Below are 24,312 nucleotides of genomic sequence, written 5' to 3'. Positions count from 1 at the left end.
TGGATTCCCCACGTTCAACTCACTTCTTAATAAAACTAATTATTAATTTTTATGGCTTGCTATTTTCGTAATTGTAACATCAGTACCAAAGCAGTGATTTACATTAATTGCAGCATGTTACTATTTCGCATAATCAGAATACCTAAATGATTATGACATAAGAAAGATGAGATTTGTCAACCGTTGTCTAGAAACGATTGCACAAATGGCCTTGATACTGCACATAAGATCAGGGCCTCAGGTGCAATAAATTATTCTTTTGGCTCAGTATTTATTGATTGATATTAATGACTAAAATCATTAGTTTTTATTTGATGTCGATTCAAGGCATTACTTTCAATTAATCTATTCAAGATTTGCACCATTTACTTGATTTCTGGGTAAAACCAGTAAAGATAAACATGACGTGGAAAATGTCAAGTTTGTCATTATTAACTTTTACAGCCTTCGTCAAGTAAAATGAAACAATGTAAAATTCACCAATATTTTCATGTAATAACAAGATTGAGTTTACTAGGTCAGTATATCAAGATTCCAATGATATCACTTTGATCTTTATAATATTTGTGACAGAGAAAGAAAAATATGGACTGAGCTAATATTTTGGAGCTGCATGAGAGTAAAAACGAGTATCTGTGATTGGATGATTTCTGAATCTGTTGGTTACTTGTTACGGTAGTACATTATTAAAAACAGTTACATTATAATGAAAAATTTCATAACAATTCGAGGCTCACCAGAATCTAGTCGCTTTCCTATTGAAATGATGCACAATCAATAAACATAAGATTTTATTACTTCTATGCAACATGATTCGCGAATCCTTGAGCAATATAAATGATACTGAATTATCAATTTGAATTCACGATTAACCTTGGATAGACCAACTTGATCTGATGCGGACAAAGTATTGTTTAATCTTGTGTCTCGTTAGGTCAGGATAAAGAGTTTCTAATTAGTTTTAATTAAATTAATTAACTTCATATCAAGTAAAAGATCGACTATAACGTTGAGACTGATATGGATCTCGGAACGAGCTTTGCATTCTTTTGTTTCTTTTCAAATGTTTATTCAAAGGTCAAATCATCGCATTATCAATTTATGAGAATCTTCTTGCATATTTTACGCCAATCAATCTTCACGAGTGCCTTTAAATCGAGAGTCTGTAAACGGTCGTTTTCAGCTCGAGCTGAAGCTCTCAAAGATCAATCTTTTGATATTCTGCTATCTCTATGGCCCATCACTGAATACAGTTTTTGCTCAAATAAAATGCACAAGATGGAGTCATCCATTCTTAGCTTCTGTTCAAAACAAAATTGACTCAACATTGAATGAGCATTATTCCTTTGCACTGCCAATACTCACATCAACTTTTCTTAGCTAAACAGTCAACATTAAATCAAAGCCTTTTACAAATCTGTTGTTCGACAGCAAAATATCCTAAATCATGTTCTTTCGACTAATCACCTTTAACCTGTTTCCACCGGATCAAGTGTTAATCAAACCAATTGGATAATCTTTGTAAATTAAGGAACGGAAAAAAGTTTTTTCTTTATGATTTCAGTGTTTCTTGGAAAACCTTGTGATTTATGATAAAATCAGCAATAAAAGTTGAAAAGTTTCCACCTGAGTGAAACTTTTGTTTCATCAATTCTTCATCTGTGGTAAGTCAATCATTTAAGCTTAGCAAAAAAGTGCTGCTCAACAGCTCTTCATCTTATTTACATTAAACCATCAACTTCACTTTTGCATTATTTACTTGACATTGAAGATAAACATTTTCATTGACAATCTGAGTCAACTTTTTGTAAAGCAAGAAAAAAAAGTCAATATGAAAGCCTTTAAAAATCTAAAAGTATGAACAAAAAATGCCTCGAAAATGTACAAAAACATTTCAACATTTAAGTGTTTTTTTGCTTCTTTGGTAAGTTAACACATCATTATATTTTCCCATCATCATCATCATCTCTTTCATTTTGTGTTTTACATCCATTTGAAGCATTTTATCTTTTCATTTCATAATCATTTACTCTACTCTATCATAAAGACTACAAAAATGGTAAAGATTAAAAGCGTTATTTCAAGACTAAAAGTTTATCTTTTGTGTGTAAGCTCAATCAGGGAGAAGCCTGTGATCGCCATTTTCATATTCAAATATATTTCCGTTTTCAAGTTTATCTCAACATTATGAGACTATTGAATGCATTTGAAATCCATCAAACTCCATTTGGCACAGCAAATGCTCATCCTTCCCAGTCAGATGGTGAACATGAAAAATGAGAAATCAATGAATATGGAAGAAAATGCAAAACAAAAAATGATTCATTTCTGAGTAATGATGAAAAGAGAATTAAACAAAAAAATTAATTTCCATCTCAAGTTCATCTAAATTCATTCAGAATATTTGAGTAAATGAGATTTTCTGTATTGATCAAGTTGGAAGCAAAGTTCAGAGTTGCGATAATTTAATAACAGTTAAGTTTAATAAATGATTCAAACTTTTTTATGCTTAGAACTTTTTCTTAACAGAATTGAGGAAAAGAGCGAAATATTCAATATCACAAGTTATTGAATTTATTCACAAGATTCATTTCATTTGTAACACTTTTCAGGAAAAGAGGAAAATGTTGAAACAGAAATGCTGTTTCGTTGAATGTCTTTTTTTTGCTGCCGATTCTTTTTTCATTTAATGTTCAGTCAGTTAGGAGTAGCATCATGTTATCAACTTGGCAGGCGTTGATAAGAGGAGGAGAAAGATGATGATTCTGATGATGATTAGGTGTTTGAATAGAGGAAAGTAGAAAAAAACCATTTAGATAAGTAAAAGAAATGGGAGGTTAAGACATTTCTTATGAATAAATGATATTGTGCTCATCTTTCAGTGTTGATCATACATAATATTTTCATTCACTCCCTGTATTATAACTGGGATTGTACAGTTAGGCTGAAAGGGAAAAGAGTTTGGCATTAGTCTTGATGAAAGCATCAATCAGTATCATCGATATCAGGAACAGTAAAGGAACAGAAAAAGTTTAACTTGGATTGGCATTGATACACAAGCTTGACAAATTATCTTCAATTTTGGTAATTGACCTTTTCTGAGATATCAATGGAAGAATGTCAACTTGCAAAACACTAATTAACTCTTTTGCCAACGGCCAAATGTAATCAATGGTTACCTCAACAATCACTTGTAATAAACTCAATTAGTGAAAAGAAAAAAACATTCAATAGAATGTCAGAAAGAAAAATTCAATTACATTAGTGCCTGAAAAGTTCCACTCATTCACAGCTTTTCAGTTGCAATAAATATTTAATAATCGAAATATTCATTTGCTCAACGAAAATTTTCACTGTTCTTTCAACTTTATCTGAACAATCAATTTCGTTTCACTTTCGAATCCTAATCTGAGTCCCTTCTCTGTTTGCTCGTTCCCCACACGAAAGAAGCATTTATGTGTTTTGTGCTATTTATCGATTCGCACAGAAGATACAAAGTTTCTATCGCTCAATATTAATTATAAATTCATTAGTTCTATGAATTTCTTGAGATGTTTTTGATCCGATTAAACTCAAAAGGGAATCTTTCGATGCTAAAAATTGGAATTTTTCATGTAAATAGCTTTGAAAATGTTGTATTAATCAATAGCGAGGGAAAGTAGGAAAAGGAAGTGATGAGAAAATGAATGTAAAGGGTAAATAATCGATAAATCATTTTTTGCCGAAAAAAATGTGCTTCACTTTATCCATCATCAATACTCACTTTGGTCTCAACAGTTTGACAGTTTTCAAACCCAAATTCTCAATTAACTTGAAACAAAGTTTCAATTTGTTTCAAAAGTGGTTTTAAACCTTTTGAGAAACATTTTATCATAACAATTTGTCTTGAATAATTGTGAGGAAAAATTTAATTCCTTTTACTGAAAAAAATTAATAAGAAACAGATACAACTATTGTGCCAAAAAAAGAGCTTCAAAATTCACTCCCAGACAACACAAAAGGATAACATACAATAAAGTATAGAAAATATAATTTCTATTTTTTAAATTGTCTATTTAATATCCAAAGCTATTATTTCGAGTTTCACCATATTGAGCATTCTTGATGCTTTGCCCTTGAGCAAAGCTTAATGAGTTTTTTGTAATGTTACATCCTCAAGAGTTTATCATCTTCCTGTGTGATAACAATGAGATAATAATGAAAACAAAAACATCAACATATTTGGATATTATGTTTCAACATTTCTCCCAGTGACTAAAGCGCATTTAATACTCTTGAATGGTTCATGGATGTTGTTCAAAAGTAAATCAAGTTTACGGTGAAACGAAAAGAGAAAAAAAGTGAAAATATTTATTTCCTTCCCAAGCCTCAAACATAAATTATCCATTAGAGATTTGTGATGCTTCGATATTGAACAATTAATCATAATTTTGCAAGTTTAAAGGTTCAACTCTTATCATGTTATCAGCATTACACTGGGAGTTTTTTCCTTCCCTTGGAGTTTCAATTTTTCTTTGAAGGTAAAGAAAAAAAATGTCTATAAATTTGCGATTTTCAAGTTTTCTCTACTGAATTGCTTCCAGGGATTAAACTTTGCTTTTTCATGTTGACCTCTGATTGACCAAGGTCAAGTTTTTATACTCTGATGATTCAATATTGGAATTTTTCATTTTTTTCTTTCTCAAGGCAAAGTTGTATTAGAGTCGAATTTGGCTATTCAACTCGATTCTAATCAGTCATCATTCTTCCAGTTGATAGAGTTGACTTTATCAGAGTTTCTCTTCATGTGGAGTTCTGAATGGTTATTGAAATTGAAGCGGTTTACTATTCCTAATCACGTTTCAAGTTTCAACTTTTTTACTTCTTCTTGTTATCAGTGTTGGTCTAAATTTGTGAGGACAATTCTTTTAGTTTGGAAATTCATCAAAGTCAAAGATAATCTGCTTGAAGCAAAATACATCAACTGTGCATGATGCATCTCATGGAAAAAAAGTATTTCACATTCAATAATAATGGTAATTTATTTAGACTTTGTGACATGTTCGTTTGCCCTTTGAGTTTTATCCTCGAGAAATGGTAACCTTTTCAATGGGAAACACACAAAAGGCACTTATGCTGGTGGCAATTGCCATCGTTCATAGTCTACAGATTATTCTGTAATCAATTATAGAGTGCTCATGAATGTTGCCTGATGGTTTGTGAAATCAGTTATGGATTGACTTATTTTACTTGTCAGTATATTTGTTTGACATTCAAAACGTATTGAAATTATTGATGTCAATAAACGATATTCAGAATATGAATTGAACAGTAAAAAATGACAGCTCGACAAGAGGTTAAGAGCTGACTAACAGGACGTCCAAGTTGATACAATAAACTCCAAAAGTCAAATTCAAATCAAAAACACAGAGAAATTTTTGTAGCTCGAATGGACAGTTACGAAGTCAGCCTGTTTTGATCTAGAGACTTTTCAACACAAATCGATAGAGTCATTCAATTACATGAGGAATGCTCGAAATCTCACAGAAAATTTCACATGAAAATCCAAAGCACTGAAAATTTATGAAAAATAAAAATGTTAAAATTTTAAGCTTCGGTACAAGTTTGAGTTCGGCTTTTGAAAATTCGCGATTATATCGAAATTATTGATGAATATTGGTGAATTCAGAAATAACAATCTTTTTTGCTTTTCTCAACTTTTCATCGAAATTCGTTAATGCCTTTGATTGGATCTATATATGGCTGATATCGACGTTGGTCAATTGTTTTCGATTTTCTAATCATCGAATTTTCATTTTGAATTTCCACACATTTTCTGCTCTTTTCGTTATTTTCGTTAGGAAAAGTATGTGGCTCTTAACCTCTTATTAAATGATTAGCAAGTTTGTTACAAAAGTCTTGTCATGATTACACGAAACCGTTACGCTGGTTAAATGTTGTCTCATCCCATTAATATCGTCTAACCATTCACCAGACTAAAGCAATTAATCATAAGGCAACCAGGACAATAATAAATAGTGACTTTATTGCAACATGAGAGGCGAGAATCGTCAAGGCGGTAAACTTTTATCATTACTATCATTATCATTCTCTGTCTACTTTCATTACAAAACTCGTCAAGGCATGATGCGTGATAAATTTGTCAAGTAAAATCTAACAAGTTGAATGAGAATAAAGATTGAATAAGAAAAAAGTTGTTTAAAGTTTTGCAGATGAAGAGAGAAAGAAAAGGCCGAGAAAAGAAAAGACGAAAAAGAAGAAAAATTTCATGACAGATTTTCGAATGAATTATCGATAATGATTTTTGCAGTTTCATTCATTTCATTCTTTATCCATTCATTTGTTAACCTTTTGCCTTTGCTCTTCAAATTATTGATAACACTTTTTCTTGTCTTTTCATTTTCATTCTTTGTTCATTCATTGTTTCTCCAGATAACTTCAGCAGAACATTTCTCTCTCTCTCTCTTGTACCCATAATCATGAAAATTTCAATCGACTTTTCAGGCTTTTCATTCTTCTCTCCAAACCCATAACTTTATCAATCTCTTTCAATGTATTTTTGTCATTCTTTACACAGCTTAATATGTCAAAGCTTTTCATGTCTTTGATAACTTTTTTGCTCCTTCATCTTCTTTCTTTCCTTTTCATTCTTTCATTTCTATTCCACATTCTATCCCATCATGACAACATCAATTGATCTTAAGAATTGATGAATAGAGAAACAGAGCATGACAAAGTGACATTAACATGTCAAGAACTTGGAAGATTTTCTTTCTTCTTCTTCTTCTTCTTCTTCCATTTCCCTTGAAGCCATGATAAAGATTATTCATTCACTGTATTATCATTATTATTATTATTCCATAACGTCTTGTAATATTAACTTGAATAATAATCTCACAATAAATTCTTACAACAATAATAATAGAATCATGATTTCTTCTCAGCATCTTGTTCCAATTCAATCAAAGTGAATAATTTCATCTTGTTTAATGAGAAACACTTGCATCAAAACATATCACAAAACACATCAACTTTCAATAAACATGATTAAACTAATTGAATTGATTAACAAGAGAAAACTTTTCTACTCTCATTTGCAGATTAAACAAATGGATTAAAGTGACACATCAACGGATCAATTTGTGAATAGTGAATGTGATCAAAACAACATGACATGAACTTGATGAAACTTTTCAACATTTGACTTTTGTTACTTTAATTTGTTATTGTTTACCAATAATGAATGAATTTTGTGATAAATTGTTGATATTCAAGGTGAAAAAACCTTTAGTTGAGTTGATTATTACACATTTTGTCATCTTTTTTATCTTCAATATTCTTCCAATCGCCATGGAAACATCATCGTCTTCATCTGTACAAATAACTTCACCGGCAACTGAGCAACCAAATTATTTAAATTCATCATCACCATCAGTTTCAATTCGTCCAACACATTCACTTGCACCTAAACCAGTGAAAAAAACGTCAATCAAAGTAACTCGAGATCTTTGCCCTTTGATGGATTCAAATGGTACTTCCTCAGGGTGTAGTTGTTATCAGTTTACCGATGGACTTTACGTAGAGTGTCCCTCAACCAATTTAGAGTCGATACGAACAACCTTGCAGCTTCTCTCAAGTCCCATTAAATCATTGACAGTTTACAATCTGGACCCTTCAATAGCCCAGTTGCCCCCTCATCTATTCATCAACAGTACCATTGAATCGATTCACATATCATTTACCAGTCTAACCAATCTGTCTGATAAGGTGTTTAACGGCCTGTCAGGTTGCCTTCGTTCACTCTCCCTAGTCAACTCCAAGTTAACTCTCTTACCTCAATCTGCACTCTCAGGTTTACGCAGTCTTACAACCTTAGACTTGGAAGCCAATGAGATCAGTGAAATTGAAAGCTACACCACTTATGGTCTTCCCTTGGAGACACTCAACCTTCACGGTAACCAAATCTCGTCTCTTCTCGAGTACTCCTTTGGAGGTCTTGAGGCGACCCTTGAGAAGCTACTTCTTTCAGCCAACAGACTCGATGGTTTCCCATTGACTGCTCTTCGCCGACTCCGTAAACTACGAGAACTCAAGCTGTCTGGTAATCGCATAACCGATATACCAGACGATGGGTTCACTCGGTTAACTGCCCTGGTTAACCTCGATCTTTCATCCAATTTACTGACAACTTTGAGTGAGAAAAGTTTCATAACAATGCCCAAACTGGTCACACTTTCACTGTATAATAATAGGTTAACCTTTCTCGAAGAGCGAACATTTTTCACCCTTCTTGACCTGGAATCTATTGACCTTTCCCACAATTCTCTTCGAAATCTCCCCTCAGAACTTTTTACCGGCCTAACCAAGTTAAAGACCATTGACTTGTCTCACAATCATTTACATTCAATTGAATTTGGAACTTTCCACAATCTCTACTCTCTCCGTGAACTTTACCTTAACCGGAACAACCTTCTCCACTTGATTAACGACACTTTTTGGAACTCGACCAACCTTTCCGTTCTTTGGTTGACCCACAATGCTCTCCAAGACATTGAATTTGGTACACTTTATACTCTTCGATATTTGCATCAACTTCACCTTTCCTTCAATTCACTTCGCTCCATTCATCCAAGCCTATTTAAGTACAACCATGAACTTCGTTCACTTTCACTGGACAACAATTTAATAGCCAACATTCAACCCGGAACCTTTCAAGAGCTAGTTGAACTGCGTGACCTTCGCCTACAGCGAAACCTATTGAAAAAAGTTCGCAAAGGTGTCTTTTATTCATTTCCAAATCTACAAGAACTTCACCTTCAAAACAATCGAATTGAAGTAATTGAAAACGAAGCTCTTGCCTCACTGGCAAACCTTGAATTGCTCAACATACAGGGTAACAAGTTGATTGAAATGTCTGATTCTCTATCAAAGTTTCCGTCCTCATTGAAATACCTTCAGCTTAACAATAATTCCATTTTTACGATTCATAACGATTCGTTGACGGGTCAATCAAGTTTACAAATTTTATGGCTCAACTGGAACAAGATTCAAAAGTTGAGTAAACAAATTTTCTCTTCATGCAATTCCTTGGAAAAACTTTACCTGGAAAACAATGAAATATCAACCATTGAAGTGGACACTTTTGCCTCACTCACCCAACTAGTCTACCTTAACCTACAGAACAACAATCTAAACCATTTATCTTCAGGTGTCTTTCAAGGTGCAACCTCACTCCATGAACTTTTACTCTCAGGTAACCACCTAATGGAAATTGAACCCAACAGTTTAACACCTTTAACTGTAACCCTTACAACCCTTGATCTCTCCCACAATCAACTTTACGTAATTAGATCTCACTTTTTCACCAACCTGACAAACCTTGAAACTCTTTTACTTTCCAATGTGATGCTTGAAGAAATTGATTCAACAACCTTTACTTCGCTAACAAAATTGACTCACCTTGATTTGAGTGAAAACAATTTGTCTTCTGATAAACTGGAAACTCTTTTACTCCCAGACAATCTCAATCACCTCAACCTGTCGACCAATAATGCATCCTCTTTAACTCAACCAACTTCCCTGTTTAACCTACAATCACTGCAAACACTTGACCTTTCCTTTACTCGATACCAGTCAAAAGAGGGTCACATTGTGCCCATTCAATTGGCCAGTTCACTTGAAGCTCTTTATTTTCAAGGCAATGGATTGACAAGACTTGATGAAAACTCTTTCGGTCCATCAACAACAATCTACTCAAAACTTTCCACTCTAGCACTTGATAACAATCTTCTTGAAACACTTGCTCCACCCGAATTGGGAATCCAGTTTCCTTCCCTGACAACATTTTCTGCTTCATGTAATCGCTTTCGTCATTTAGGTGCCAACGTTTTCCGCCACTATCAACACCTCAGCAACCTCAACCTGGCCAACAATAGTCTATCCATTCTCGACCCAGGATCATTGACCAACCTAACACACCTCAAGTCTCTCGACTTGTCCAACAATGTGATGCGTTACTTGGCTGAATCAGTGTTTACCAATCTAACTTCACTCGAGAATCTCAACTTATCAGGAAATTGGTTCCAATACATCCCCAACAATTTGATACGTTCCAACCTGGACTCACTGAAAACACTGAATCTCAATGATAATCCAATGCTGCGAATTCGTGAAGATTTAAGTGTTTCAGGAGCCTTTCCATCACTGACATCTTTGACCATCAACTCGGGCAATTTATCGATAATTGCTTCACACGATTTTTTCGGTTTCCCCTCATTGACATTCCTTTCCTTGGTAAACAATCATGTAAGCAAAATATCGCCCGGTTCCTTTCGACCTTTATCCTCACTGGTCAACCTAAACTTGGCCTACAATGAGTTGGAAATTTTACCAGAAGAAAGATTGTCTGGACTTGTGCACCTTGAATCGCTCAATTGTACCCACAATCACCTAGTCGAGATGCCATACTTTGGCCCATCAACCTCATCAACCCTCAAGTTGATTGACCTTTCACACAACCGATTAACCCGTCTCGATACACTTGGACATTTAGGTCATTCCCTTAAAACTCTACTTCTTTCGAGCAACAGCATCTCTTGGATTGCCAACAATGCTTTCCAAAACTTAACCTCTTTGGTTACACTCGATTTAAGGTTCAACTTTATTACTCACCTATCAGTGGTTCCACTGGAAACCATTGAGATAACAATTGATTCACTCTACTTAACAGGTAAACAACTCATTTAACCTCTTGCAAGACCAGACAGCGAACTAAAGTTAAACGAAAATTTTCCTTTTCTAATAAAATCATTTCTCGAAATTGATTGTCGAAGGACATGAAGAAAATGAGTTGAAAAATTGATTCAATTGCACTTGATTCACTTCTTCAACTAAACTTAAATGGCTTGTAAATGATGTTCAACATTCAAGTGTCTGTGTTAACAAGCATTCCCCAGTGGTCAATATTGAATGAACCAAGTTTGTCTTTTCCTCCTTTTTTCGTGTTTCGCCAATTGACAAACTTTTTTTCATGCAAACCTAGACAATTTGAGCAATGAAAATGAACACATAAAAAGCGTAAAGGTAAACATGAGTATGCAAAAATGAAAGCGAAGGTAAAAAAAGTTGACTTTTCATTAACTTGGAACGGAAGGGAATCACAAAAAGAATCAAATGCAATTGCATCTTCATCATTATCATAATCATCTTTATCCCATCCTTTGATCATCCAAATAATTAGATTCAATTTCGCTTTCCTAGTTTACAATGGTAATTACTTGTCATCAATTTTTTTTCCATTCAATTTTATTCAATCAAATGAACACCCAATCAACAAGAATAATAATAAATAGAACAATGTTTTTTTCTTTTCTCTCTGAATTTCTCTTCGAACCTTTTCTTCTCTTTTCTTTTGTCCATTCATTTATTCAATTTCATTGTATCACAAGTTCATTATTAAGGTTCAACCATTCAAAAAGCTTGTTTAATGGACTGTAAGTTGTGATAGTACATTATAATGTAGTAATAATTTACTGAATAATAAGCTTTTTTTAATGAAACAAGACTCAGAATTAAACTCTGATTACATTTAATTATCTTGAACAATAAAGATTCAATCTAAATGGTTATTATTCTAGTTTCATACCTTATCTGATGATCTTATTGTTTACATGAGCATCTTTTTATCCTCACCACTTCCGTTCAACTTGCAGGGAATTTTCAGCTTTTGTTTTTTCTCCTCATCGCTGGCGATTAATTAGGCGAAACATTTACAGAGTTTTACCATTTCGAGGTTTTATGAGTTGAATTGAATCTTTATATTGACTTACTTTTATTGTTTTGATAGAGTTTCCATCTCAATAGAAATGTTTTTGAAATAAAAGTTTGAAAAGACGAATAAAGTTGAAGAGTTGAATATTGTATTTATTAGTTCAAGATAATTCCATTTATGCAGTTCTTGCAACATTATATTTCAGTGAGACAAAGTTTCGATGTAACTATCGAAAATCAGAAATCTTTTCATCTTGACATTGCTTTAACCAATGTATTGATAATCAATAAAAATATTCATCCAGTCATATGAATTATGCAACTAGCAACTGTTCAACTTATATTGCACTTGACATTGTGATAACAAATTGATAACATGACTTGGAGTTGCAATATTGTGTTCAGTCGAATGCAAAAACTCGACCTTTATTGTTATTCAAGGTTAGTATTTCGTCTCAGAGCTGGACAGCTTCATGAAGTCTCACAGTTAATATTCATTTCGAAAGAAAAATTTCAAACAAAGTATTTCACAGTCCTTCGTGAGAGTTTCTTCCAACTTAAACAGTTGATCGGAAAACTTGATCCAGTTATTCAAATGAGCCTCAATCAACTGTAAATAAGCAGATAATAACCCACGTTAAGCATTTATTAAACATCGTTTGTTCAGATGAGCATAAAGTTAAACAAGCTTAACGTGAATTTGGGCCATCTAATTGATTCATTCCTTCGATTCTTTGCTTGTTCATTTCTAATTAAGTAATGCATTTCAAACGTTGCAAATCAACTTTGAGTTTCCACAAAAACAATAATAACTTTAAGAAGAAAAGTCTCTTCATTCAATTTTAAAGGCAAGTTTATTGATGATAAATTCATAATTCAATAGCACCACCTAATGAATAATGTAACTATGAGACATATATTGTACTTGACATTGTGAAGCAAATTATCTTTCATAAGCTCTTGTTGAAGTCACAATATGAAATACATTTGACCCTTTTGTGATTTGCGGTTAATATCTCATGAAAGGATTAAATGGCTCTTCAATGTAATCATTTCCTTGCCTGATTGTGATGTACATTTGGATTGACATTAGAATCATTGAATGCTTTCCATTATTGTTTCCATTATTAGTACAACAATCAACTGTGATCGTGTTGGAATCGTAATCAAATTTAGTTTTTCTTCTTTTTCCTCATTTAATTCAATCTTTCAATTTGGTCAACTTAAAGCAAAAATTTTGTTTTACTCGACAATTATCAAATGATTGGTCATCAATCTTGTCCAACCATCATAACTCTTTACTCTTGAGTTGATGGAGCAAAATGTTTCCTCTGATGATGAAAAGACAATTAATTTACAATTTGATATCAACATGTTGCTGACAGAATCATGTAATTGATTTTGATTTGTGTTCATTTTCATTGATGAAACGAGAAAAGAATGATTGCAAGAAAACTTGGAATAGTTTTTTCCAAATCAATTAATCTTTACCATTTATTATTCCTTGCAACTTCAGACAATAATTCATTTCAACTTCTCTTTAAACAGGTAACCCAATGCACTGTGATTGCCGTTTATTGTCCCTCTGGGAATGGCTACAAAGTCATTCTCGTTTACTGGGTTCAGTTGATTCTGATAAAGAGTTGACCTGTGCTGGGCCTGATAAGCTGTTTGGTTCAATGGTCTTGAGTCTACATCCAGTTGACTTCTGCCCAATCCCAACCATCTCACTCTTAGAGGCTTACAAGCTTGAATCGTCAACCATAACGGTTCACTGGGAAGTTGCCAATGAAAGCCTTGTTTCAGGTTTCAACCTTGATTACCATTTAACCTCCGAACGGACTCCAATGCCGTTGAGTAAAGAGTTGTCGCCTTTACAACGATTCCTGACTCTTGAGCATCTTCAAAGTGAAACTTGGTACACAATTTGTTTACATGCCAATGAAAAGTATCTCAAACCTGCCAATAAGCCAAGAGCTTATGTTGTTGTACAACAACGAAATTTTGTTGAATACTCGACAAGCAACAGAAAATGTATCCAGGTGAGCCCAAAGAAAAATTCATTCAATGCTTATCATAACTTTACATGTTTCGCTCAAGCTCAATATAAAAATGAAAGGTTTATTTCGTTGAATAAACTAGCAAATCTCTTGTTTTCAAGATCAATATCTTGTGAACTCAAATTATTTAAGCTCTTTTTGAACACCAAAAAAGTAAATAAACATCACAATTCTGAAGTAAAATTCAAAAGCAAAAATATTCTGATGCACTTGAGTTTGTGCTGCAATCAGCTTCTGTACCTAATGCCAAAATGTAACATTTTTGATGTGACTCAATTTACTGTTACTACAACTATGGAAAATCGCAAAAGTAAATTAAGTCTGAATTGCTGTTTTAAAGTTTCTTTTATAATAGCATGAGTCTTCAGGTAAAGTCGAAAATTTCGATTCTAAATGTTCCATTCATGTTAAAAGTTTAAAAAGTATCAAAGTTTGCAGTTGATGATTACTGATAATTGAACAATTAACTAACCAAACCATTTCTCCCAATAAACAATGCTTGTTAATTCATCACTTGCAAAGTGATTAAGTATTGATTCATTAAAGTCTTGATTAAGTGGAATGAGAAAGAAAAAAATTAGTAGAAAAAGTGAGTCTAGAATCTGATTGAAACAGTAATTGAAACAATCATGAACTAAAGTTGAATAACAAGAACAATGTAGAGAAAAATGTTGAAAATAACATCGAAAGTGATGCTAATAGTGATTTGAGTAGATTATTTTAAAGTGTAAAATTATTTCAATTGATTCGAATTCAATTGTTGAAATGAACACTTTTCCTTTTCTTCTGTGAAAACTTTTTCTTCTCGTCTCATGAATAGTTGAATAAAGTGCAAGAAAGGTTTGTTTAACAAATAATGGGACAAAAGTTAATGAATGTTGAATGAAAAGGGTAAAGGAAAGCAAAGTCGTCTGATGAAACTGTGATTGTGTTGATTAATTGTTGTTTAAAGATTCAATGGATTCATTTGAGAGAGAAATTCTCACATCATCAGTAACCTCATCACCCATCATCATCATCAGCATCATCATCAATAGTGAAATGGAAAAAGGAAACAAGTAAAAGGCTTCGAAAAATAGAGTCACATTTTTGTTGCCACTTTTTCAGTTCTCTATTGTTTCCTCATCTAATTGCATCTCAACCTTTTCCAGAACTGAAAGTTATCCTAAAACAAGAATAAGAAAGATGATAATAATGATGGTGAAAATGATGATAATGATGATGATAAAGACAAACTTTATTTCTCATTTAATGTTGTTTGCTTCACTCCGAGCTTGGTTACTCCATTGAAATTGATTGTGATGAAAGTGGATTTAAATTGAAAGGCATTGATATGAATGTTGTTTTCAAAGTTTCTTCAATGGAAAGAAATCCAAGTCAAGATGAAAACTATTTATAGATGAGCTTGAGCTTTATTCAGATGAACATTAACAAGATTGAAACACCCTGTAATCTTGGGAGAGACGATCATGATCGGGAAGGAAAAGAGGAAAAGATTTCTTGTTATTAGTTGATAATATCTGTTTCAATGTTACTCTTCATTCTGTTGTTCATTTTACCCTTTTTCCATCTTCAACTTGTTCTTTATTTCCCTCATCATCATCATCTTGGTTGGCAAGAAGTTCAACATTCGCCAACTTGCCAGTCTTCAGTGTTTTACACAGAATGTATCATTTCTCATTGAATCTTTTTTCTTTTAACGGCATTTACGATTCAAAGTTGATATATTTATATTGTTATAGATATAAATATAATTGTGATAGATGATTAGTTAACCAGATTATAAAGGGCTTTTCATTTTCCTCTTCATTTTCTTCTTTCATCTTCGAATCATTGGTTACATTTTTCTTTTCATTTCTTTGCCTTTCTCTTCTTTTCATCATCATTATCATCACTTGAATGATCTTTAGTCTACAGTATTTATTAAATGATAAAATGACTCAATTTTATTCACACAAATGATTCTCACTCCTTTCAAATTGAGTGTTGGGATGAAAATGTTTTAACCAATTTTAATGAAAATTTCTTTATCTTTTGGTCATTATTTTAAACTAATCAAGCTCATTTGAATATTTTAAACATAAATGTAACCACATAATAGCAACACTTCAAGTTAATGTTATCATAAAGACAATAATAGTCTAAACGCGTAATTATATTGCAACTACATATTTAATACAATGTTGCTGTACAATGTTGGCCTGAGCTCTGATTCTGGAGTAAAAGGTGTAAAACTTTGTAATGCATAAATTTGCAAAAGCGACTTGATCTTGTGTGCTGTTTTGAAGTTTTTTAGAGAAACTTCTCATTCCGTTCAAAGAAAAGTGTTTAAAGTTTTCATCTGCACATTTATCGACAGGGTTTAATTATGCCCAGTTGCAAATTCAAAGAACTGATACAAATTTCATCTGACTTGCATTACTAATGTAAATCTGTCAACATCTTTGTTGACACGCTAGTTCAATATTCATTTTATGTTCCAATTTTAATTCCTTTGACCAAATCCATGTTGGAATCCATTTGAACCACTTCTGTACATGGAATTACTGCGTCTATTGCCATGATTGCTGAATCCAAAACCTTGGGACTCATATTTTCTGGCTCTGTTTGCGGCTCTGGCTCCGTCTATGCTCATATCCGAATCTGCTTCATTATTTCTATTTTGATAATAACCATTAGATCCATATATATGACCTTGAGATCCATATCCTCTGTCTCTGTCCACGGCTTCGGCTTGGTCAAAGGCTAAGGCCACATCTACTTCTCGTGCCATGTCCCTCACATAGTCTCTAGGTCCATATCCAGCACCTTGAGACTTATAAGATCTGTCAGCGAATTGGAATGGTGATTCAACTCTAAGATCCACATAACCGTTGCGCTCAGGGGCACGTCCATACATAAGACCTTGGTACGCATATACTTGCGTTTGGGCTGCAATCATGAGAATAAAGATAACTAGAAAATTATCGATGAACATTTTGAAAGAACTCACTTATAGCAAACTCCACTGAATGATTATCAATTCCCCATTTGAAGGCTTTTTTATTCCATGGAATTGAAGATAAAGTCTGTTCAAGTAACGAACATGCGTTCATATCTTTTAATTGAGGCGTCATTCACTATTCACTCTGTCTAAATACAGTAAATAAATAAGTCTGGCTTTGAGAAAACTCGTGCATCTTTTCAATAATAATCTCAAAACAGTCAAAACAAATGAAATGAAATAAGTACTGATGACGTTAAATAAAATTTAAGTGATCAAAATCTGAAAAATTGGCAAAAGGTTAAAGCATTGAATTCATGGAATCAATGAAAGTGCTGGTTTACGATCTTTGACAAACTTCGCAGCCTTGATCATTGAACTTCTTCAAGAAAACAAAGTCCAAAACGATTGTAAATTTCAGATTTTATTTTCCAAGTTTTACATTTGTTGAAATCAAGAAAAGTAAATTCCCTGTTTTACTCTGTTGATTTGTATACTTTATCACAATTTTTCTTTGCTTTTTCTTTTCCCTGAAAAATGATGGCTAAAAGAAAATGAAAATCTATTCTTTATTGAACTCCAAAACACTTGACTTTATCCAGATAAAAGTAGTTGATTCTTTTCTCTTCTTATTCTTTCCATTTTCCTTGGTTGGTCCGACTTTTTGTGCTTCACTCATCAATATAATATTATAACCAATTCCAATTGCAATATCAACCTCAAATCTCAAGTCATTTTGTAAAAAATAAATCTTTCGCTTCGTTTCTCTTCTTCTCATCCACATCATCTTGAAAGTCCAAGAGGATAAAGAAAAGATATTAACTGAAAGTAGCCTCAAGTAACAACTCGTCTGTATTATATTTACTACTCAATTTGACTTTTTTTGCCTTCTTTTTCTTCTGTTAATAGAAAAGGTTAACATTTTCCTCTCCTCAATTCAACCCTTAAAGTCCATTAAATTTTGAAGCTCAATATATTCCAATATCCATTCCATGATGACTCCATTTGGACAACTTTCTCTTCCTTTCATCCCATTTCATTTCATTCATCAATCATTCTACTTGTTGGCATATTAAACTGCTTATCATCATGCAATTCAATCCAAATTATCAACAACAAAATCAACAGAAAACTTGAAACTTCCAGTCGTCTAAAAGTAAAACCAAACTTGACTTTCAATGTTTTCAACGTTTTTCGGATAATTTGTTCATTTAATCTCGAAACATGAACCTAATCAAATTTACTAGTTCAACTTTTGGTAGACAATCAATTAAATGTGAGGTTAGTTTTTTGCCAACAAAATATGTCCACAGAATGATTGATCTTCCATCATCATTGGCATCATCCTTTTTCCATCTTGGTCCAGTTTCCTTGATTGTTTTCATTAGATGTACAGCATTTATGTTGATTGACCAACATTAATTTCAATGAAGATTCTCATTATTGATTTTCTGATTCCTAATTTTCTTGTTCAATCGGTTTTTTTTCTCTTTCCTTTTTTTCATCCATTTCGACCCAACAGTTTAGCCATCATAAACATGATGCAAAAAAAAGAAAGAAAACAAAGATACATTTCAAGGTTCAGCATGATGCACTATAAGCCACATCAGCATTCCTTTTCCCTCAACCATCTAAGCAACTCTTCCTCAGCCATAATCATCATCTTCTCTCTTCTTCTGGTTTGCTACCTCAGACAGTGTTTCTTTTTTTCCTTTTTATTCACTTTGATTGCTATTCCAGGTTCCATAATCATGTTTCGCCCAACTTCACAAGACTTCTTTTTTTTCTCTCCACTTTTTTCATCATGTTCATCCTGTTCATTACATGGAGCCCATCGCTCGACAAATCAATAACAATCAACCTTTAATAGCTTCTAATACTAGAAACTTGTAAACCTTACACTTTACCCAACAAGTAGAGACACATTGAGACATGAATAACAGTACACTAGTAGTCAGGGTTAAGTTAAGAAAAGTGGCGATTTTTTTCATAGTCGCCATCTAACAAGAAACAAAAGTACCTTTAAGATCGAATTTAATTTTCATAGATTTCATTGTTTTGTGTTACTTAAAGCGATAAATACTCGAGATGGCGACACTTAAAAATTAACTTAAATCTGACCCTTTTTTATTAACTTAACCCTGACTACTAGTGTAACTCATTGCAAGTGAACTAACATGAATATCAGTTGGAATGAGCCGCAGTGTTTCCTTAAATCACTTGGATTCTTTAAAATAATATTTTACAAATTCTTTCAAACAACTTTTTCAAATGCAAAACACTCGTAATGAGATTTTGAGAGATCAAAATCATCTTAAAAGTCCATTTTGAATTCAAATTGTACTCCAATCAAGGTGTACAAAATGTTCATCCTTGCATTTTATCGTAAGCTTTGATTATACATCCAAAGTTACATTTGTGGGTACAAATTACATATAAAATTACATTAATAACATCAATCAATCAATGATAACATCAAAATTGATCTTATCAAGCACCTTATTATGTACACACGTATATTGTCACAAAAAGATGCTAAAAAATTTCATTTGATTCGGATCTAAAGGAAATGATTGTGATTACCTAAGAGTGTTCGTAATAATAAAAGTCTTTGCTCATTTAAATGCAAGAAAATATGATCTTTATTATAAAACGATTATTAATTTCAGATTTTTTTTCATTTCAAAGTCTAACAACTATAACATTTGTGAAATGAAAAAAGTAAAACTTTGATTCCCTGTTTTACTCTGTTTATTTGTATGCTTAATCACAAATTTTCTTTTCCCTGAAAAATGATGGTTAAAAGAAAATGAAAATCTATTCTTTATTGAACTCCAAAACACTTGACTTTATCCTGATAAAAGTAGCTGATTCTTTTCTCTTCTCATTCTTTCCATTTTCCTTGGTTGGTCCGACTTTTTGTGCTTCACTCATCAATATAATATTATAACCAATTCCAATTGCAATATCAACCTCAAATCGTAATGAGATTCTTAGAAATCAAATATCAACTCCAATATCCATTCCAATGCAACCTATTTTGAACTCTCAACGATATAAGAATAAACTTTTACTTATTTTCTACCAGACTTTGAACAGATTCCCGGAAACCGAAGTTTGGATAAAGTTTTAAAGCTTAAACTACGAAAATATTTCTCGAAATCAGCCAAAAAAGGTCAAATAAAGCAACGACCTTGAATGACCTTGACCTTGGAATATGACAATTGAGTATCGCCCAAATATCCAGTAACAAAATATCTATCCTCTAGGTCACTCAGGAGCAAAGATATAGCCAATTTACAACGGGAAAATTAGCTGAAATGCCCTGTAGTTCTAATCATATTTCTGACTGAAATTTTGCACGAAATTTTGAGAGATCCATTTCTAAAATTCACTGACCAAATCTTCAACTCTCTCCAACTGAGAATATGAATCTAAACATTGAATGGTTTCATCAATTTGATGGTAAAATTTAATGCAATTGAAAGGCCCTTAAAGGCATGAAATGCTAGACATGATCAAGGGTCGACTTTAATCACAAAATCGATTGAAAAACAAAACTCATCAGTAAACCGAGTTAACTTCTAGATTGGAAAAACAGTGAAACTAGTTAACATTCGATAAGTTGGATGAAAACTGCACAACAATCGATAGATGATAATATGGGTAGCCAAAGAAGAATAATAAAGAACATTTGTATTCCACTCAAGTTTCCACCATAAAGACGAGTATAAAACAGGATTAAAAAAACGAAAGAAAAGAGACAAAATTTTGAAAGCAAAATGTTTCGCCACACAATTTGCCCAGAAAACGGACCAAATTTCAAACCAAGAAGAAAGAGAAAAGTAAAAAACACTAAAAAAATTATACAATAATTTACTTTATATCCTCAAGTTTATTTCGAGGTAATACAATGAAAGAATTCAATTGAACGATAAAATGAGTCAAACAAGAGAATAAAGAAAAAAATGAAAATAATAGAAATCCAAATAACAAAAGAAAAAAAATCAAAATCTTTCCCAACAAGTCAGATAATTCCGTCTACATCCAAGATAATATTTCAATGAATTATCAAATAAAATGAAGCTCATGAAATTTGTCCATCAGATGGTGAGCTTAACTTCTATTCTAAACATGTAAACGTATTCACTATAACCGGAAACAGATTACTTTCATGTAATACAGAAAAGTCCAGACACTTGGAATTCTCTTGATCCTCACTCAAAACACAAATAACTTTCCCTCCCAGTTGCACTCCCAGTAGCTACTCCCAGTTATAACTGCCAGTAAGATGGTAATAACAGAGTCTTTATTAACCATCATTTATTCCAATATTTATCATTTCTTCATTTTCATTTCTTTTTTTTGTTTCTCTTATCATTTCTCGTAATTTTCCATTTCCTCAACTTTTTTCTTTTCCATCTCATCTCATATACTTTTCTCATTGAATCTTTTGTTTTACTTCCGTTTCTTTTTCATCTTCAAACTTCTTCCCAGCTTCTAATGTTTTAATAACCTTTTCCTTTTAATAAACATCATCATGAAAAGATGAAACTCATTCCAAGAAAACATCTTTATTGCGATTCGCAAAGAAAGTGAATAAAAACTCTTTACTCTGATTTCCTTCCAATTCACCTGATTCCTTTTACCATCCCAGTTGTGCGATGCTAAGATTGATGTCATTTTTGGCTTGCAACAATTGAACCTTTTTATCAATAAAAGTGCAATCAATTCGAAACAATAGAGGACAAAGGTTGATTAAGAAGATAAAGCGAGTGAAATAATGGAAGCGAATTAAATGTTACCTTCATTATTGTTTCACTTGATAAATGTTATCCAATTCAAGGACAGTAAACAATACAATATTGACCTAATAATGTTTCCTAAATAATAATGTAAAGGGAAGGGAAAAAGAAGCAAAAAATGATCAAGAAAAAGGGAGAAGAAAAAAGTTTGCTAAAAATGATTTTTAAAAGCTACAATCACTTACATTTGATTTACCGCTTTTCTGTGTTTCCCTCAACTTTGTACATTTTGCTTTTGAGCACTCAAGAGATCATTGATTTACTTTGAAAGCAGCTCACACTTCAATGTGATATTCAACAACAGAAAGAAAACAAAGTTTTTTTTTTCTTCTTTTTCCCCATTTTCTAATGTTTGTTGGTTCATTTTTTTTCTTCTTCCCTCTTTTGCTCTTTACCTCTTCTTTGAACTATCATATAAATCATTTGACTTATTGGTTTTGTTGTGACACAAAATACTTTTATTTTATGTTCACACAGAATTGAGTTTTTCAAATGAAACTTGATAATATGATTGAGCTTGACGAAAATAAAACAGAAAAAAATGCTTGACATGAACATGAAATGAAGAAAAGTTAATAAAATTTTCTTATTTTTCCTTTGTATTTACACTCCTTGCTGTTGCTCTTTAGGTTCGTACATTATCTGCCAATGAAAAAACTCGCCTTTCTTTATCAACAGTTGGCATAATTGTTGGTGTTTCCATTTGTGCTGTTTTCATTATTATACTTGTTATCCTGTTAACGTCAATTAACTTGAAACGGAAACGTCGACGTCCAGCTAAAGATGAAGTCCCTGAAGAGTACATAACGTATAGACATTTTTCCCTGCCAACATCGGAAAATGTTTACTCTTGATTGATAAAGTGAATGCAACTCACATAATATTGATCAATCATTAAATGCTGGTAAGTACAAGAATCTTCAAATCAAAAGATTCGCCCTCTAAACTGAACAATTTAAAGGCAAGAGTTTCAATCAGCCCAGTCATGATGAGAAACATTCTTCAAACATATTTTTTCTCTTTCTCTCATCTCAAGGAGAAGAACTTTTCGAAAAATAATTTCAATGAAAGAAAAAGAAAAGATTTTAAGAAAAACGAATGACTTGAGGAATGACGAATGTACTTCTTTGACTTGGATGGCTTACATGTAAGAGTTTTAGGCTCTCTAGAACTATCGGGTTCGAGTTATACAGATTTCATGTGTGAAAGTTGAAACAAATTTCAAACTTTTCTCCTTGAATTGAAATTGCAATTAGATAATGATTTGAAAAGATAAATGGATTAAACGAAAAACAAGGTTAAAGAAGATTATTTTCCCAAAAGGAAACTGTCAATAATCAATTTGATCCTTTCATTGTTTCAGACGGAAAACCTCAAATCGAAAGTAAAAGGCAAATCTATCAGAGGTTATATTTCATGAGGTTAAAAGAGTTTCACACAAAATCTCGAGTTTATCACAACCGCTCATTTTCACCTGCTGAGCTTTTCACTTTTTGTTTCTCTCAACTTGTAATGGAATGGAATCAGTCAATAGAGAAGAGATAATCTGAACGAATGAGTGAAAATGTTGATTAGCGATGGATGATAAAAGAGTAGAGTTGAATTGAAGGTAGAATGAAATGGTTTCTCTTCTTTTCTCATTCATTTCTTTTCTCCTTTTCTCGTGTTCCAAGTGTTTCAAGAAAAGGCTATAAATTACAGATCAATTGTATACCTGCGTGTGTCCATTGAACTAATCAGGAAATTGACAAGATACATTGAATAGCCACTGTGATCCGTTCAAATCAACTCTCAATTCGTTGGAAGCAACTACAAGTCTAGAAACTGAGCCAAAATTGTTACTCTTGTTCCCTTGAAAACTCTAACTTTACCTTTACCTTTGTTCAGTAAAAGCCATTATGTTAATGTTTCCACCTCAACCTATCACTTTCCAAGTGTTTATCTTGATTGAGTTATCCTACAATTTATTACCTTTAATACACCTTTGAGAAAATTGTTCAACAATTTCATCTCAATTCAATTATCATTTTCTATCTTTTCTCATCTAGAACCATTGATCAACCTGATATGGGCAAGGAATGGTCAAGACAGTCTTCACTGTTTTCATCGTCGATAAAAGTGCTCAAATGTTTGCAAATTTTTCAACCCAATTTCGCATCGAAATTCCAGGTTCAAGAGTTTTTATCATGAGAATGTGCATTTTACAACAAAACTTTTGCGCCTTCAACTTGTAAATATCAAGCAATTTCATTGCAATGTAAATATTTAATGAAAGCGAACATGAAAAAAGTATTGAAAATTGTACAAAAAAATGAATTTTTTACAAATAAAGACTTTGGTAAGAAGAAGACTTTTTTTCATCAAATATTCCAATTCAATAAACGAAAAGGTTGTAAACCAAATGTTGGAGCAAGTGCTGATAACGTGAGAAAAGCAAAAAGTCACAATTGTATCTGATAAGCAATAAAAGTGTGTTGATTTGGATTGACTTTTTTACATTTTGCTACAGTTTGCACTTTCCAAGTCAAACAATTTTTGACATTTTACCTCAATCAGAATGTTTCCATTCTTTCCCTGACTCTCATGAATATAATGGGATATTGCTATTGATAATGAAGGAAAAGGTTAAGATGAAGGAGAAGATGATGAGAAGATGAAGAATGAGGGAAAAAAGGAAGATAAACATGAATGGTAT

At 32.6% G+C, this 24,312-nt stretch overlaps 1 protein-coding gene across 2 annotated transcripts; it reads left to right on the top strand.

Moving 5' to 3' along the window:
• Positions 1-1,372: 1,372 nt before the first annotated feature.
• On the top strand, positions 1,373-24,101 carry LOC107365318 (uncharacterized). Of its 2 annotated transcripts, none has more exons than XM_089269768.1 (5): positions 1,373-1,664; positions 7,101-10,729; positions 13,318-13,811; positions 22,247-22,521; positions 23,666-24,101. In XM_089269768.1, exons 2-4 carry the CDS (start codon positions 7,240-7,242, stop codon positions 22,469-22,471), a joined length of 4,209 nt encoding a protein of 1,402 aa, XP_089125894.1. In that variant the 5' UTR covers positions 1,373-1,664; positions 7,101-7,239; the 3' UTR covers positions 22,472-22,521; positions 23,666-24,101. The 2 variants fall into 2 exon arrangements, with proteins under 2 accessions (XP_089125894.1, XP_025017227.2); XM_025161459.2 differs by having other exon boundaries at positions 1,373-1,924.
• Positions 24,102-24,312: the final 211 nt, after the last annotated feature.

The sequence above is a fragment of the Tetranychus urticae genome, chromosome 3 (assembly GCF_039701765.1).
Source record: "Tetranychus urticae isolate SD_2017Ah chromosome 3, NJAU_TeUrti_SD_1.0, whole genome shotgun sequence".
Lineage (NCBI taxonomy): Eukaryota > Metazoa > Arthropoda > Arachnida > Trombidiformes > Tetranychidae > Tetranychus > Tetranychus urticae.
The sequence above is the reverse complement of the archived record's forward strand: the minus strand, read 5'-3'. Positions and strand labels throughout refer to the sequence as shown.

Excerpts from the sequence above, each read along its gene's own strand:
- LOC107365318 (XM_089269768.1), top strand. The coding sequence starts at position 7,240 with ATGAATGAATTTTGTGATAAATTGTTGATATTCAAGGTGAAAAAACCT. Across the intron at positions 10,730-13,317 it reads TGATTCACTCTACTTAACAG|GTAACCCAATGCACTGTGAT; the intron begins GTAAACAACTCA and ends CTCTTTAAACAG. Across the intron at positions 13,812-22,246 it reads GCAACAGAAAATGTATCCAG|GTTCGTACATTATCTGCCAA; the intron begins GTGAGCCCAAAG and ends GTTGCTCTTTAG.